The following is a 15,246-nucleotide window of genomic DNA, read 5'->3' as shown; positions in this document are numbered from 1 at the left end:
GGGGGCGCTGCGGGTCGGGAGCGCGGCTGGCAGCGTGACGTCATAGCACCGCGCCGGTATGACGTCATCTCGCAGCGCCGCCGCCATGGAGCCGGCGGAGCGCGGGGCCGCGATGGCGCCGGGCTGTCCCGCGGGGCCCTGGGCCGTGGGCGAGGAGACGGCGATCCTGCACGGCGGCTTCCTGCTGGCCGCCCGGCTGCTGCAGCCGCGGCCGCTGCGGGAGCTGCGCAAGGCGGACTGGCCCCGCGCGGGGGTGCCCATCACGGACGCGCTGCGCGAGATCGGCGAGCGCTGCCCCTCGCCGCTGGGGCTGTGGAAGAAGGAGGCCGTGGCCATCGTCTGGGCGAAAATCCTGCTGCCCGCTCCTCCAGCCGCGTCGCTGGAGTGGGGCTGGAAGGATGACGGGTTCTTCTCGGTGGGCGCGATGATTCCCGATGTGAACCACACCGCTCTCTTCGAGCTGGTCAAGGCGCTGGGCGTGCCCCGGCTCTGGGTGCAGCTGCTGCTGGCGCTGCCTCCAGCTGTGTGCCGGGAACAGCTGGAGAAGCTGGTGGAGTACATCTCCAGCGAGACATCCCCGTCCGACATCAGGTTCTTCTTGGACGTGTGGTGGGAGGTGATGAAACACAGGGAGGAACAGGAGGACGCGACGGTGTCTGCGTTCAGCGCTCTCATCCATCAGCACGGGGCTGAGCCCTCCCTGGAGGATGGCGTGCAGCCCCCAAAGAGGTTCAAGGGTGACCCTGGCAACCCCCCAGGGCTGCCGATGGTGCTGCTGGAGGGGTTGAAGCAGATCCGAGGCAGCATCACCCAGCCCCGCCTGAGGTGCTATGCCCTGGCCAACCTGGCTGAGCTGCTGTGCCTGTCCCCAGGGCTGGGGCCAGGGGACAGCCCCCTGCCTGTCACAGAGCACCTGGCCAAGCTCAGTGCCACGGTCAGCCTGTGGAGCAGTGACAGTGACAGCCAGTACCACCCCTGTGGGCTGGCAGAGAAGGTGAGGGAGGCAGAGAGATGCATGAGCCTCCCTTCCCTGACCGAACCCTCTCGTGAGGAGCTCTTTGGTGGCTTGGAGTTGCTCTGCAGCTTGTTGCAGGCCTGGGGAGAGGAGCTGCAGGACACTCTGAGGGGATCTGAGGAGCTCTGCTTTGACAGCTACCGGCTCCTGGACGCTCTGAGCAGCCTTGGGAAGAAGCTGGATTTCCTCCTGGAGACCGGAGACCTGGGTGAGGGCGAGACACGGGTGGTGTTAGAGCTGACCCAGCTCACCAGGGACTTTCTCAGGGACACCAGTGCTGTCCTGAAGGATTTGGACACCAGCCTTGTGTCTTCAGTTGCCATGGCAGTCATTGCACAGAGGCTGGACCGCCATGAGGACACGTGCTCTGTTTTTGCATCTGAAAAGACCTGGGCTTTTTCAAAGGCCTGGGTTGAGTGCCTGGTAAAAAACAAAGCTCTGTTCCAGAGCACTGAGCTAGTTTTGAAACTGCTGGAGACGCTGGTGGACTTTGCCATGTCCCACCATGACAAGGAGGCCCAAGAGCTGCAGGTGCAAGTGACCAAAGCCATCGTGGAGTGTTACACTGAGCTTTCCTTAAGTGACAAAAACAAAGTGATCTCAGGTGTCCTGGCATCCTGGGGTAGCCAAGGTCTGTCCCAGAACGTGCAGGTTGTCAGGGAGGGGTTACAGGAGGACCTGAATGTGACTTTCAACCAGATCACAAAGAGTGTGTCTGATGAAGGCCTGAGCAGGGCTGTGGCTTCCATGGCCAGGCTGGCACTGCTGTCCCCTGAGGCCACAGTGAAGCAGCTTTGTCATCTTGCTGTGGTCAACCTCGGAGCACACCAGTTCCTCGCCCAAATCCTCTGCTCCTTCCCAGCACTGAGCTTCCTGGAGAGTCACAAGGATCCAGGCAGGCCACGCAGCCTGGTGGTGAGGTGTCTGGAGGAAGCAGTGTGGGGGAAGCTTTCCACAGCGAGGGAAGAGGAGCAATTCCTTCAGTTCCTTTCCTTTCTCATGCAGCCAGGCTCAGCCACCCCGCTTGTGTCACCTGCAGAAGTGACCAGAGCCTTTGTCCTTCCCTATTTGAAGTCAGACTCTCCTCAGATTGAGCTGAGCCTGCAGATCCTCAGTAATGTTTTGGGAATATCCCCTTGTTCAGAAGAGCACTGGATCAAATCCTGCCACCCATTCCCACTTCTCCTCAGCCTCTGCAGACTTCTGGATGGTTACACCAAGTACTGGCATCAGCCTAGGGAGCAGCTCTTCCCTTCCCTGGAGACCAAAGACCTGATTCTGAACATCCTGTGCCAGCTGTGCGAGCTGGTGGCACCAGAGCCCGTCCCCTCCTCGGAGCTGTGGGTGCAGTCGCTGGCCTGGCTCCACAGGAAGGTGGCAGCGCTGGACTGGACCGTGGGGCTCCGGCTGAAGAACCTTTATGGGGACCACTTCAAGAATGAGGTCCCAGCAACGCTGTTTGAGATCTGCAGGCTCCCTGAGGAGGAGTGGACATCGCAGTCCTGGCCAGCCTACGGGCCAGGCAGCGGGCTGCTGGCGTGGATGGAGTGCTGCTGCGTGTCCCCAGCGCTCAGGGACACCATGCTGGCCCTGCTCACCGTCAACGTGGACAACCCCCAAGAGGTGAATCTCTTCAGCAAAGGCTTCCTGGTGGCCCTCATCCAGGTGCTGCCTTGGTGCAGCCATGGTGAGTGGAAGAGGCTGGTGCCCGTGGTGGAGCAGCTGCTGCAGAGGCAGGTGCTGCACGTGCCCTACACGCTGGAGTACGTGCAGCACATGCCCCTGCTCAACCTCCGCCCCTTCGCCTGCCACCTCCAGCTCTCCGTGCTCTTCCTCAGGGGCTTCCAGCTCCTCTGCAGCTCCAGCTGCTCCAGCTGGCTGCCCCCTGAGGCCTGGCTGCACGTGGTGCAGCTGTACTGCGCCAGCCTGACCGACCTGCTGGCCTCCATCAAAGCCACGGCGGGAGCCTCGCCTCAGCCCTGCGTGCAGGAGGTGTCCTTCACCTGCATCCAGCTGTTCTGCCACCTGCTGCACGTGGCTGCCATGCTGCCAGCTGGGGGCTGTGAGGAGCCGCTGCTGGTGGTGGCCCTGGAGGTGCTGTCGCAGTATGAGGTGTCCAGCAGGGCGGACACGTCCCCCTGTGCCGCTCTGCGCAGAGCCAACGAGGGACACTTCCTGGAATCCATCACGGACAACGTGGGGCACGAGGAGCTGCGCAGCACCCTCCTGCAGAAACTCAGCAAGCTGGGAGCACGCTCAGAGCACTGAGCTGGACAGTGTAAGATCTGTAATAAACCCTTGTTTTTGTTTAGAATTTATTCCCTCCCTGCTGTTTGATCAGTAGAAGTAGCTGTATAAACGTAGGAGAAGCTACTTTGGTTTTCCATTGGAATAACTGTTCCTGAGCCAAGTTGCCAGTTCTGTGGCTGCAGCCTTGCCTGCTGGCTCTCTGGGTTTACACAGCAGCCTCCAGCATCCAGGAAATCACTTCCCTCTGGCTGTTTTGCCACCAGCCCTCTCCTAGTCCCAGGAGAATTGCTGGTTTTGCCACGTGCTGCCGGAGGCTGGGAAAGCAAGTTGGAGGCTGGGAAGCGAGTTGGGTGAGTTCAGGACAGGGCAGGAGCCTTTGGAAATCCCTGTGTGCTGCTCCTGCCCGGAGGGGGGGGTGCAGCAGTAACCCCACATGTAACACCCCCACCCAGCAATGAACAGCACGTGGAAGAGCCAGCCAGTGGTGTGACTCAGAGAGGAAATCTTTATTGGTCTCCTGATAGTAAATAGGGCAGTGTTAGTGCAAACTGAGGTGCCTCATTGGCTGGAGTGTTTTTTGTCCTTACATAAGGCACATTTTTCGCAATGAAAACAGTGAGATACAACATCTGTAAGGAGTTGCAAGCGGTTTGTAACATCAGCTGGTCTCGGTGGTTACTGTGACTGCGGCGTCTCTGCAACAACAACCACAGGTCGGAAGAGGCCCAGAACAGCAGCCCTGGTTGGGATGAGATCCAACACCCAAAAGATCCAGGTTTCCCAGAGCTTGGCTGCTGTTTTCAGGCAGAATGAAAGGCACAGAGTGGTCACAGGTCTCTGGGCACAAGGGCTGTGCCAGTGCAGTTCCCTGCCCTGGAGCAGGCACAGGAGGCTGCAGGAGGAGGTGGCTGGTGCTGGCTGCAGGGAATGAACTCAGCTGTGGTCTGATTGCACACTCCCTGTGGTGCAGGGTGAGCTGGGCAGCCTGTACCCATTTTGCTGTGACTGAAAGTGGAAATGGGCTGAACTGGTGCAGGACAGCTCAGCATCCTGCTCTGGGGTTGCTGGTTCCTTCTGTGCAGCCCCAGTTCTGTCCCTGGCAGCCTCACGGGGGTGGGATGGGGCTGCAGGGTTCCACTGTACAGGTGTTTCCAGGGTGTGGTGGTGCCAGCTGGAGGGCAGAGCAGAACAGGGTGTGCCAGATGGTTTTGAATACCTGCTGAGGGGATGCAGGCCAGATAAAAGCAGCTGTGGTTAGGGGAGGGAAAATGGCACCCCCTGCCAAGGAAGGGCTCTGCACAGTGCCCTGTGTGTTGGTGAGGCAAGGACTGGGCAGGTTCCTGTCCCCATCCTGCCCTGACACAGCAGAACCGTTCCCCTGTCGTGGCATGAGCTGCTGCCCTGCAGCCCTGCTGGGATCCCAGGAGTTCCCCCAGGGCTGTCAGACAGCTGTAGTGAAAAGCACCCTCGGGTTAAGTGGAGCTTGAGCCCAGCAGCAGCAGGAGGTGAGGTGGGAGCTCAGAGGCCAAACAGGGCTGTAGTGTAGAGCTGAAGTCAGTGAAGGTCAGGAAGGGCTCTGCAGAGCTGTGCTGCAGCTGCAGGCCTGGCTGGGGCTGTGGCAGGTCGGGCACAGCTCCCCATCCCCGCTGCCGGCCGCTCCAGCATCCCCGTGCTTGCAGGCTCCGGTGTCCGGTGTCAGCGCCGGGGGGAGGCTGGAACAAGGAACAAACCCCTCTCGTGTAACCCTCGTTGGGCAGAGCTGCATCCCAGAAGGAATGTCGAGCTCCCAGCCCGGCACTCGTGTGGCAGGAAAGCCTTCCCAGCCCAGGCTGCCGGCGCTGCAGACCGGGGGCTGCTTCCAGCTCCAGCATCCCGGCGGACCCGCTGCTCGCCGGGGGAAGAGCCGGGGCTGCCCTGTGCCAGCCCCGGGCCGTTCTCAGCTCCGTTATCTGCTCCGGTGGGCGGGAGAGCCGCCGTAGAGCCGGGCGGCCTTGCGGCAGATGAGCCTGAACCAGTAGAGCTGCGGGGCGATGAGCGAGGCGTTGGCGATGTTGCAGTGCAGGGGGATGCGGAACGGCACCAGGTAGAGCGGGATCCCCACCTGGCGGGCGTAGGCCGCGTACATGAAGGGGAAGAGGAGGATGCGGCACAGGAAGAAGGTCACCAGCACGAGGATCCCGTTCACTTTGTGCAACAGCGTGTCCTGCATGTTGAGCTGGAGGGGAAGGAGGTGAATGTGGGGTGAGCAGCACCCCAGAGCTCCGGGGTACTGGTGGTGCTGGGAGATGAGCACCCAGGAGGGATGGAGTGGGCTGGGAAGGGATGGAGAAGAGAGATGAGGGACAGAGGGCGTGCTGGTTACTGGGGAAAGGGATGGGACACTGGGAGGAAGGCAGAACTGCAGGGGAGATTGGGGTTCTATGAGACACCCCCCTGGGGCAGGAAAAGGGGATGAACTGCTGCAGGCTTCCCAGCCCTGCTCACCTACCTGCATCAGGATTTTGCCCAGGGATACAAAAGGTGTGCTCAGCTCTGCTGTGAAGATGCAGCCCACGAAGAAGTCCCCCAGCTCTCCCCTGAAATGCTGTGAAGAAAGCCAGCACTGAGCACGAGGCTCTGCAGAGAGGTGGCCAGGAAGCAACACCCAGCATGTGCAGGGGGCCCTGATCCTGCAGCAGCCCTTACCTGGGTGATGGGGGTGAGCACGATGAGGATGAAGAGGTGGTGGGTCACCATCAGCCGCTCGTGCAGCAGGAAGCTCCACACGCTGGCCAGCGAGTGCTTCTTCTCCAGGATCCCTTTTTCCTGGCTCTTGTGCCAGTGGCAGAGGTACATGACATAGATGTCATAGGTCATGTAGGGAACCAGGACCCAGATGTACTCCACAGCCAGCCAGTGCCTGGGGAGGAGCAGCACACACAGAGCATCACAGCTCTGAGCACCTTGTGATGCTCTGGGAGCTGGAAGAGTCTTTAGCACTGAAATGGCAGCAATTTCAATGGATTTTGAAGCTGGAAGGGGGTGAATTTTAACTCTGTTTGGCTCAGCAGGTACAGGCTGATCCAGAGAACAGGTGCCTGGTACGTGCAGGTCTCTGTGCTGACCCTGCTGCTGCTGGGCTGTGCCAGGCACTGAGCTCAGCCTGGCCAAGCACAAACAGTGCTAATGAAGGATCCTGTTAGCCCCACAGCCAGGTGTTTGCTGCATGGGCCAGCAGCATTTTGCTGCACCATTTTTTGGGATCCAGCACCAAGCTGACACCACTGCACAGGTGATCTCCTCCCCTAAGCCCTGGGACCCCCAGAGCTGGTGCTTGGTGGTGGAAACCCCTAATCCTGGGTCTGCCCTGCTTGTCACATTGCATCAGCTGGCTGCATTCCAGGGAATGTTTGGGAAGCACATGGAGAGCTCAGAGTTAACCAGGCATGGCTGGCCTGGAGTTCAGAGAGTGAAGCACAAAATATCCAATATAGGCAATAAACCCCCATGAGGCGTTCGTCAGTTGGGAAATAATTGCAGGCAGCTGCCTGTTCCCAAAGCATGTTGGAATCCTGGTTGCACAATCTGGGCAGCAGCAAGCCCTGCTTTACAGGGACACCAGCCTGCTTAAAAAGTCCTGCGTGAAACCACACTGATAAAAAACAAACGACAAAACCACCCTGTGCTGGTACTTGGAGAAATGTAGCTTGGGGCTCAAATCTCTTTTTTCTTGGGATGGCAGGAGAGCAAAAAGATTTGTTGTAGGAGTTGCCGCTCCAGATGGAAAGATGTGAGCAGTGTGAAGCACGGGTGGCAAGTGATTGTGTTTGTAAAACTTGCCCAGGGCTTTGGAGGGTAATTACAGCGCCAGCACCATAACGATTGTCTGCCGCTGTAAATAAATTGGCAGATTTTACTGCAACCTTTGTGGTGCTTCCTGGCTCGCTGTCTTGCTGTCATTCTCCGAGGCCTTCCCTGCTGAGCACTGGGCTCAATTTCCTCCAGATTCAAAGAAAATCTAGGTCTCAGCCCACAAAGTGTTTGCACAGAGCCCTTGGCCTTGAGTACACCCGGGCAAGCAGACAGCTCCAGGGGAAGGAGGGCTGCTGGCAGCACCTTGTGTCTGTGTGGCTTTGGGATCCGTCATCTGCCTTATCTACACAGCAGAAATTTTATTTCAGAGCAAAAAGGTAACTCATAAACTGCCTGGGTTAAGCAGGTCTGAGGAATCTGGGTAGATATCACTACCTGGAGCAAAGCAAGATAAATCATATCTGTGTATTAAAGACAGGTCTGCTGTGACCAAGGTGCTAGCCCTTCCTAAAAATCACCCTGAAATCGCTGTGACAGTCAAATTCCAGCTTGGCATAATTATATTCTTCCCTCCTGCAATCTTCTCTACTAGTCTGGATAATAGCTCTGTTTTTAAGTCTTCTGACCCAGATTATGCTATCACTCCTCCTGAGAGCCACTTTTGGAGAGTTATCTCAGAGCACTGAGGGCAAGGCAGCAGGATTTCCCTCCAGAGCAAACTCCATTCTGACTTTACCATTTCTGGACTCTTTCAGAAATGCCTTAATACACCTCTAAAATCAGTTCTGACTCTGTAGCAATTTCAGCTTCCAGCAAGGAGCCTCCCTACCCCTTCAGAGCTGCTGCTGTCTGTATTTTTCTCTCACTTACAGCCCATTTACAGCCCATCCTTTGGAGACTGTGCTGGCAGAGCACCCCAAGCCTGAGCACGCTGCTGCTGTTCAGGGGGTGTACAGCCAGCACATTGCCCAACCCTTCCAGCCCAAGTGGGGGAAAGAGGAACACAAAACTGTTTTTCCTTTCCCCTTTGCAAGCCTTTGGCAGAAAAGCCTCCATCCCCGAGCTGGCTGAGCACACCCTTGGCAGGGGGACAGGGGGACAGGGTGGGCTCTGGGTTACCTGTCATACACCACGTTCTTGCAGCTGAGGACAACCGTGATCCCTGACACCGTTGCCATCGTGGCTTGGACCGTTGACACCAACCTGAAACGCAGAGAGAGGAAAGGGGTGAGCCCAAATGTGACCCACGAGGCACAGGGACAGCTGGTGGCACAGACACCCCAGCGAGGACGTGTCGGGGTGGCTGTGCCAGGCTCTGCCTCCCGGGGGAATCGTGTCAGTCCCATCCCTTCCACCCCCGTGGGTCAGTGGGAGCGCTGCCGGTTCCCCGTGGGCAGAGGAGACTGCACCGGAGCATCCCCGCCCCGACAACGGTACCGGGGCTGGGGGGCAGGACCGGGATGGGCCGGGATGGGATACCCGCACTCGGGGGGATGCTGTCACTCGGGGGGGATGCCCGCACTCGAGGGGATACCCGCATTCGGGGCGATGCTCTCACTCGGGGGGATGCTCTCATTCGAGGGGGATGCTCTCATTCGGGGGGATGCTGTCACTCGGGGGGATGCTCGCACTCGGGGGGATGCTCCTGCCGCCGGTCCTTGCTCCCCTCACGGGATCTGGGCTCGGAACAGCCAAGGATTGTCCCCCTGTGCGTCGCGGCAGTCCCGAGTCCCGGCTCACGGCCGGCGGGACTCGGTGCTCTTGGCCCTCCCGGATCGCTCCCGGTGCCGGTCCCGGTCCCGGTCCCCATCCCGGTCCCGGCGGTCACCGGGTCACCTCCCGCCGCTCCTGCCCGTACCTGCCGCTGAGGAGGATGCGGTCCTTGAGGCTCCATCCCGGGGCGGCCCAGCGCAGCAACCGGATGCAGAGGATGAAGAGCCCCGGGAAGAAGGCGGAGGCGAGGGCCAGCGTCCGCCACATGGGGACGAGCGCGCTGTCTCCCGCCGCCGCTTGTCAACAGCCGGCCGGGCGGCGGGAGAGCGCGGCTCGGCTCGGCTCAGCTCGGCCTGGCTCTGCCGGGCTCGGTTCGGCTCGGCTCGGCTCGGTCCGGACCAGCCCCGCCGCTCCCGCCGCCGGGACGCGCCCGCTCCGCCGGGCGGAGGCCCCGCCCCCGTCCGGTTAAACCCCGCCCACTCAGCGGAACCACGCCCACAGCAACCACACCCTGCTGACTCAAGCCCCGCCCCGGTGCCTCAAGCCCCGCCCCCGGCCCCGCCCCGCCCGCGCGCCCGGCGGAAGCGGCGCCGCCATGGAGGAGGACGAGCCGGAGCTGGAGGCCGGGCTGGAGGCGGCGCTGGAGCTGGCGCCCGCCGTGCAGGCCGCCATCGAGCAGGTGCGCCGGGCGGGTCCCCCCGCGCAGGGGACAGGTGCGGGCGCGGCTCGGGGCCGCTCGGTGAGGGCTCACGGCCGGCTCTGAGCCCCTCCCCGCCGGCTCCGGGCCTTGCGCGGCTGGGCCCGGGGAGCTCCGGGCGGGCCGTGCCCCGTCAGCCCCGGCAGGGCTGGAGGAGGCCGGGCCCGCGTTGGGGGCTGAGCGTGGCTCGCCGTGTCCCCGTGCGCTGCTGCGGCCTCTCCATCGCTCATTGCAGCCGTGTTGAAGCACACCAGGGCTGTGGCTCGGCTGAAATAAGGATAATGGAAGTGTTTTGGTTTGGCTGGTGGTGAATACACATGGGTTTTTTCACCCAGAGGGTGCTGGGCACTGCTCAGGGAATGGGCACAGGGATGCTCAGGGTGGGAGTGCTGGGGTGTTTGTGCGGGGCCTGGAGCTGGGCTTGCTAATCCTTGTGGGGCCCCCACAACTCAGGGTGTTCTGTGATTCTGTGTTCCAGTGTTCCCTGAAACCCCTCGTGGCATTGGAGCCCGTGAGAATCCTGTGAGAGCCCAGGGTAATACCGTGGCTCTTTCATCTGTGACACTGCCTGCAGCCAACCCTTCCATCTCCAGGCTTTTCACTGTTTGAGAAGTCTGGCAGCAGTGTCTGTCTCACAAAGCAGCACTCAAATAAGTTTTTGCCCTTTCTTCAGTGTTGAGGCTTGTGGGTCACTTTTGCTGGCCTTCCTCAAAGAGCAAGGGGAGGCCTTGGGAGCTGGTAAATTAAATGGAAGCTTCTGAAGGACATCTAAAGTGTGGCCAGAGAAAGGATCCTCTGCACTTGTAGACACGAGTTTTTGAGCAGTGGAGAATCCACCACACGCCTGGCTGAGTTATTTTAACAAACTGTAGGAAAATATTCACATCCTGAGCACTGGGAGATGTCGAGGATGACACCACCTGCTGCTTTCCAGCTTCCTCTCTGGCACTTCTCAGCCCAGTAATCCTGTTGTTCCTGTCAGTGTTCCTTAACCAGTTTTGGGCAAAACCTGCCCAGTTCTGGTTAAATGAGCAGAACTGGCTCAGCTGCCCTGCCGGAAGCAGGGTGGGGAGCACAGGCAGAACTGGTGCCCCACCAAACCCAGGCTAGCATTTCTGATTAATTGGTTGTGACAAACTCCTGGGAGTGACAGCTCCTGCAGCTGCTCCAGCTGCCTGCAGCACTGATCCCTATCTGCAGTTTGAGCGGAGTTCCTGAATTCTTTATCTCCCATCTCACCTCTTGTTTCATCTGCTCTTAATCCTTGCGGAGATTTGGGGTTTGTGGGGATGGAGTGTGAGCAGGACAGGCTGAGTTTGATGCTGCAGTTGTGCTCTTAGCATGGGCTGATGTCAGAGCATTTTCCTCACGCATGTTTAACTGCTGCCTGCTTCTCCTTGGCCACAGGAGTGACTGGGAAAGCTTCCCAGGAGGGCTGGTTCAGGCAGAATTTGCTTTTATCTCACAAAATCACCGATTTTACAGTGCAAAATGTGTAAAACAGCATAAATGCTTCACCTGCCCAGGTGTGAAGGCTTTCAGGGAGCAGGGAGATGCTGTGGGGTCAGCTTTGCTTTTACCAGGGGGGATTTTGGCCATGGAGTGCAGAGCTGATGGCTCTGTAAATATGGGACAAATATCACAGAATACTTTGGGTTGGAAGGGATCTTCAGGGCCATCCCATTCCTTGGCCACCTTCCACCATCCCAGGTTGCTCCAAACCTCATCCAGACTGACCTTGACCCTCTCCAGTGATGGGTTCCACAGCTTCAGGTGGGAAAACACCACACTTCAGTCTGTGGGGACAAAAAGCAAAGCCTGGCACTCATGTTTGTGTTGTTTGAACTTCTGAGGACAGATGAGATCTGTTTGCACCACAGCTGCTCTCTCCCCCTTCCCAAATCATTCAGCAGATTGTGTTTCTGTGAAAAGTGGCAAACCCAAATCTCCAGAGAACTTGTACAACCACTCCTTAATTCATCAGGTTTCCTATTACAGGGCTGTGAAAGCAAACCCTTCTGTCACCACGAGGCCTGGCAAAGCTTTTGCCAAGAGCAGGGCAGAGCCTCAGCTTGTTCCCAGACAGCAACAAAAGCATCAGGATGCTTTGGGATGCATTAGTGGCTCGTGTGTTTTGGGAATTCCTGGATGGGTTGTGCCAGGGCTGTGTGTGGAATCATGTGTGTGAATTGTCTGTGTTTATCCAGGCTGATATCCACAGGGATTTTGGGAAGTCAGAGCCCTGCAGAGAATGTGGCTGCTCTACTCCTGGCCACTTGTTAGAGAAATGCTGTGAAGCACAACTGGAAGTGGGTGCTGAAGGGAGTAAAAGTAGTAGAAACTGTGTAGAGTTACAGAAATTACTGATGATGGTTGATAGTGTTTATTTTCCTCCCTCTCTCCAGGTATTTCCCAGCCAAGATCCACTGGACAGAGCAGATTTCAATGCTGTGGAATATATTAATGCTCTCTTTCCCACTGAGCAAGTAAGTCATGCTCTAAATACTCTCAGGCTTTACTTTCACACTTTTTACTATCAGATTTTATTTATCAGGGTAACCTGATAGCAAATGACCAAACCAGTGTTTAAATCTGTACCCAAACCTTTTATTTTGAACACTAGCAGGGAAATAAAGCTTTAACAAGAATCACTTCTTAAATTTGCAGCTCACAGGGTTTGCTGTCATTATGTGGTCTCTATCCACCCAGAGTGCTTGCTGTAGTTAAAATCCTGCTTTGATCTGTAGAAATAAATTCATTTTTACACAGATGGAGTAGATTTCATATATTAATCATGGGTGAATTCCTGGGGTTCTCAATCAAATCAGGCAGGTGTTGGCTGTGCAGTGTCACAGGAGACTTTGACCTCCTGTTGTTTCTTTTGCAATTTAAAGAATAAGATTGCTCTGGGCACACATCCCTGCTTTGTGTTCCCAGCTTTGGCCCCAGGGGGAGTTTTGGATGAACCTCTTGCAAAACAGAGATGTTTCTACAGGGAAGTTTGTGTTGTGAGGCTGCTCTGAGATCCCCTGCAGCACCGGTGGTTTTTGGCTCATAGCTTTTTCTCATGGTGTGGCTTGGCTTTTTTCCCCTTGCCAGCAGTGAGGAGCTGTTTGCCCAGCACTGCCCTCAGTGCATCTCCTGCCAGGCTGTTTTCTGCGTGTCGGGGGTCTCAGCCCAAGGCAGAGGCTCTGTCCCCATCCCCACTGCCCACTGGAGGTCACTGTCACACAGTTTTGCTGACAAAGGACGAGGCAGAGCTCAGGGGTGGGGGAAGCCCTGAGCCCTGACCTGTCTTTTTCTGTTCTGTATGATGTGACAGAGAAGCAGCTGAGTTGTTGTCTCAGTTCCTCCAGCTGTAAGACAAAGCCATTGCTCTCCTCTTCCTCAACACCCCTGTGTCATGAAGTGTTTGTGATCATGTTTGTGATCACAGCTGACATATTCCTCTGTAAAACATTCACCATTTCACTTCTCTGATTTTTTTTTTTTTTTTTTATGTTCCAGTCTTTGGCAAACATTGATGAAGTCGTGAACAAGATCAGATTGAAAATAAGGTAAATATTTCTCCATTTCACTGCATCTCATGTGGCCTGGTCTGGCTGTCACCAAGGTTTCATAAAAGCAGCTTTTGTGCTGCAGCTGACAGGATTTAGTTTGTTTAAAAGGCATGGATAGAACCAGCCTTGAGTCTAATAGTGGCACAGAAATAATTATAATGTCTTGTATTTCACTTCTGTTATGTGCCCTTCAGGCTGTTTAAGCTGATGGGCTGCAAAGTGCAGCTTTGAAAAACAGCTAAGAATCAAAAAGTACCTAATATTATTACAGTTTAAAGGCTGAGTGAGCAAACTACCCAAAGGACTCAAGTGCCAAGAAGTCAATGTAAAAACTTTTCACTCTGTATTTTTGAATTGTCATTATTGGTTCTAAAAGTATGAAATAAACACAAGTGTGCATTAAATACTTAAATTTTCTGTGCTGGCTGATGCTGCCAACATGAAATGATTGAGACAGCACTTTGATATGTGGGAAGTTGAAATGCAAACAGACAAGGGAGAGCTGACAGTATTGCTTAAGGGAACAGGAATGCAAGAAACCCGGGTTAAATTAGGAAATGGATTTTTATTTTTTGCAACAGGACTTTTAAATTGTGCAAGGTAGTGCCATTGAACAGAGAGGGAGGGGGGAAATAGTGAGTTTAGCATTGGTAACATCAGCTTTTTTATTTTCAATTGGTTCTGGAGCTCTCAGGACTCCCCCAGTGGTTTGGGTTGGGCTCACTGAGGCTGGGTTTGACACTCTGGGCTTTTCCCTGCAGGAGGTTGGATGACAACATCAGAACTGTGGTGAGGGGCCAGACCAACGTGGGACAGGATGGCAGGCAGGTATGTGCAGCCAGGAATGCCAGGGCCTCTCAGCTTGGGATGTCCCACTGAGGAATGGCTCTGGCAGCCAGAACTCCTCTGCTGCTGGTGCTGAGATGTTTGTGTGCCTCTCACACTCATGAGCTGCTCACTCAGCAGCTCTTCTGACCTGCCTGCCCTCTGAAGGGAAGTGAATGAGGAATTGATTTAAAGATCAAAAGCAGGAGGCCTGTGTGGCACTTGGTGACAAAATGAGCTGCCCTGAACAGGTACAAGTACATTTGATCTGGGCAGGGATCAATACAAGGCTGTTTGTCCTTTCCACTGAGCTGTTTGCTGAGGTGTCCTGAGTTGTTGGGCACTGTGCTGATCACTGGCTGCCATTTCCTCTTGCAGCTCCTCTTCAGCCCTCAGGTTTTCACTTGTTTTTGCCTGACAGAGGTGTTTGCTGGGAGTTCAATACTGGTGAGCCCAGCCATGGCTGCAGGGGTTGTGAGGGCTCAACTCAGCCCCTGTGTCAGCTGATTTTGAGGTGTCACCTGCTTTGGCTCCATTTCCTGTCCTGTTTTAAACCAAGGACCTTGAACCTTGAACCATCAGTCAAGGTTCCTCAGTGACTTCTTAATACCAGCCTTAAGACTGGCATGGGCTAATCACCGTCTCTGTTTTCCCCTCCTTGGTATTTATTCCTAATCCTGTTTCTGCCACAGAGCCCTCGAGGGAATTAGAACCTGCCCATACTTTTGTATTGCTTTAGAAAAACATGGGACATGCTCATCTCTCCCAGCTGGAGTAGTTTAATCATGGATGTCTAAGTGCTGCTGTGAAACTGGGGATGTGCTTTGGATGTGGCTTAGCTGGGAGTGGTGCTGCCTGTAATTACTGTGCAGGATTGAGACAAGGACTCAGGTGGGGAGGCAATTACAGAAACTGAGGAGGGAGTGGAAGCTGGTGCAGTATTTGGAGAGTTTGTCTGGTGCTGCTTGAGCCTTTGGGGCCCATTTGAGAGGATGAATTCTGTGAGAGGATCACAAAAGAGTGGGATTGAGAAGAGCTGTGGGTGAGGATTGCCTGGAGTGCCCTCAGGACTTGGAGAAAAGGATGAACACAAGCAGTGCCTGTGCCTGTGGGATAACAGGAGATGATTTCTGTGCAAGCTTTGTCTGTCCTGTGTCTGTGCTTTCTCACCCTTCCATCCCTTTGAAGTTCTCCAGAGCAGTCTGTGCTGCCCTTCCTCCAGTTTGGTTGTGAGGGGTCCAGTTAAAATCCTGATTAAATGAGAACCTTCAGGTGTTCACTTGTGTGTCCATCAGGACTTACTTCAAGTGGCCTGGAGCTGCAGTTAATCACAAATATTCCTGTAGTTAGCTATGGATTTTCCTGTTTTCCCTCATTTTGCTGCTTTGCAAAGT

The 15,246-nt window shown here is 55.9% G+C and overlaps 3 protein-coding genes across 3 annotated transcripts in view; 2 read left to right on the top strand and 1 right to left on the bottom strand.

Moving 5' to 3' along the window:
* Nucleotides 1-60: 60 nt before the first annotated feature.
* On the top strand, nt 61-3,333 carry GEMIN4 (gem nuclear organelle associated protein 4). Its single transcript, XM_033078192.2, has one exon. The coding sequence runs from the start codon at nt 86-88 to the stop codon at nt 3,281-3,283; it is 3,198 nt and encodes a 1,065-aa protein (XP_032934083.1). The 5' UTR covers nt 61-85; the 3' UTR covers nt 3,284-3,333.
* Nucleotides 3,334-3,747: 414 nt separating this feature from the next.
* Nucleotides 3,748-9,147, bottom strand: TLCD3A (TLC domain containing 3A). Its single transcript, XM_033078197.2, has 5 exons — nt 8,916-9,147; nt 8,177-8,260; nt 5,951-6,164; nt 5,754-5,849; nt 3,748-5,480 (listed from the first exon to the last, which is right to left on the bottom strand). Exons 1-5 carry the CDS (start codon nt 9,035-9,037, stop codon nt 5,211-5,213), a joined length of 786 nt encoding a protein of 261 aa, XP_032934088.1. The 5' UTR covers nt 9,038-9,147; the 3' UTR covers nt 3,748-5,210.
* A 198-nt stretch (nt 9,148-9,345) lies between these two features.
* The window catches only part of VPS53 (VPS53 subunit of GARP complex), a 60,882-nt gene continuing 54,981 nt past the window's right edge, over nt 9,346-15,246 (top strand). Inside the window, 4 exon segments of the mRNA XM_033078179.1 lie at nt 9,346-9,449; nt 11,873-11,953; nt 12,975-13,024; nt 13,789-13,855. Of these exon segments, the coding sequence (XP_032934070.1) occupies nt 9,366-9,449; nt 11,873-11,953; nt 12,975-13,024; nt 13,789-13,855 (282 nt within the window). The 5' untranslated portion in view covers nt 9,346-9,365.

This window comes from Catharus ustulatus, chromosome 22, assembly GCF_009819885.2.
Source record: "Catharus ustulatus isolate bCatUst1 chromosome 22, bCatUst1.pri.v2, whole genome shotgun sequence".
NCBI classification, from domain to species: domain Eukaryota; kingdom Metazoa; phylum Chordata; class Aves; order Passeriformes; family Turdidae; genus Catharus; species Catharus ustulatus.
The sequence above is the reverse complement of the archived record's forward strand: the minus strand, read 5'-3'. Positions and strand labels throughout refer to the sequence as shown.

What these genes read in the sequence shown, in the direction of transcription:
- GEMIN4 (XM_033078192.2), top strand. Translation starts at nt 86, where the DNA reads ATGGAGCCGGCGGAGCGCGGGGCCGCGATGGCGCCGGGCTGTCCCGCG.
- TLCD3A (XM_033078197.2), bottom strand. Translation starts at nt 9,037, where the DNA reads ATGTGGCGGACGCTGGCCCTCGCCTCCGCCTTCTTCCCGGGGCTCTTC. An exon ending in TGCTCACCCCCATCACCCAG is followed by an intron (nt 5,850 to 5,950) that starts GTAAGGGCTGCT and finishes CTTTCTTCACAG; the next exon opens with CATTTCAGGGGAGAGCTGGG. An exon ending in TGGGCAAAATCCTGATGCAG is followed by an intron (nt 5,481 to 5,753) that starts GTAGGTGAGCAG and finishes CTTCCCCTCCAG; the next exon opens with CTCAACATGCAGGACACGCT.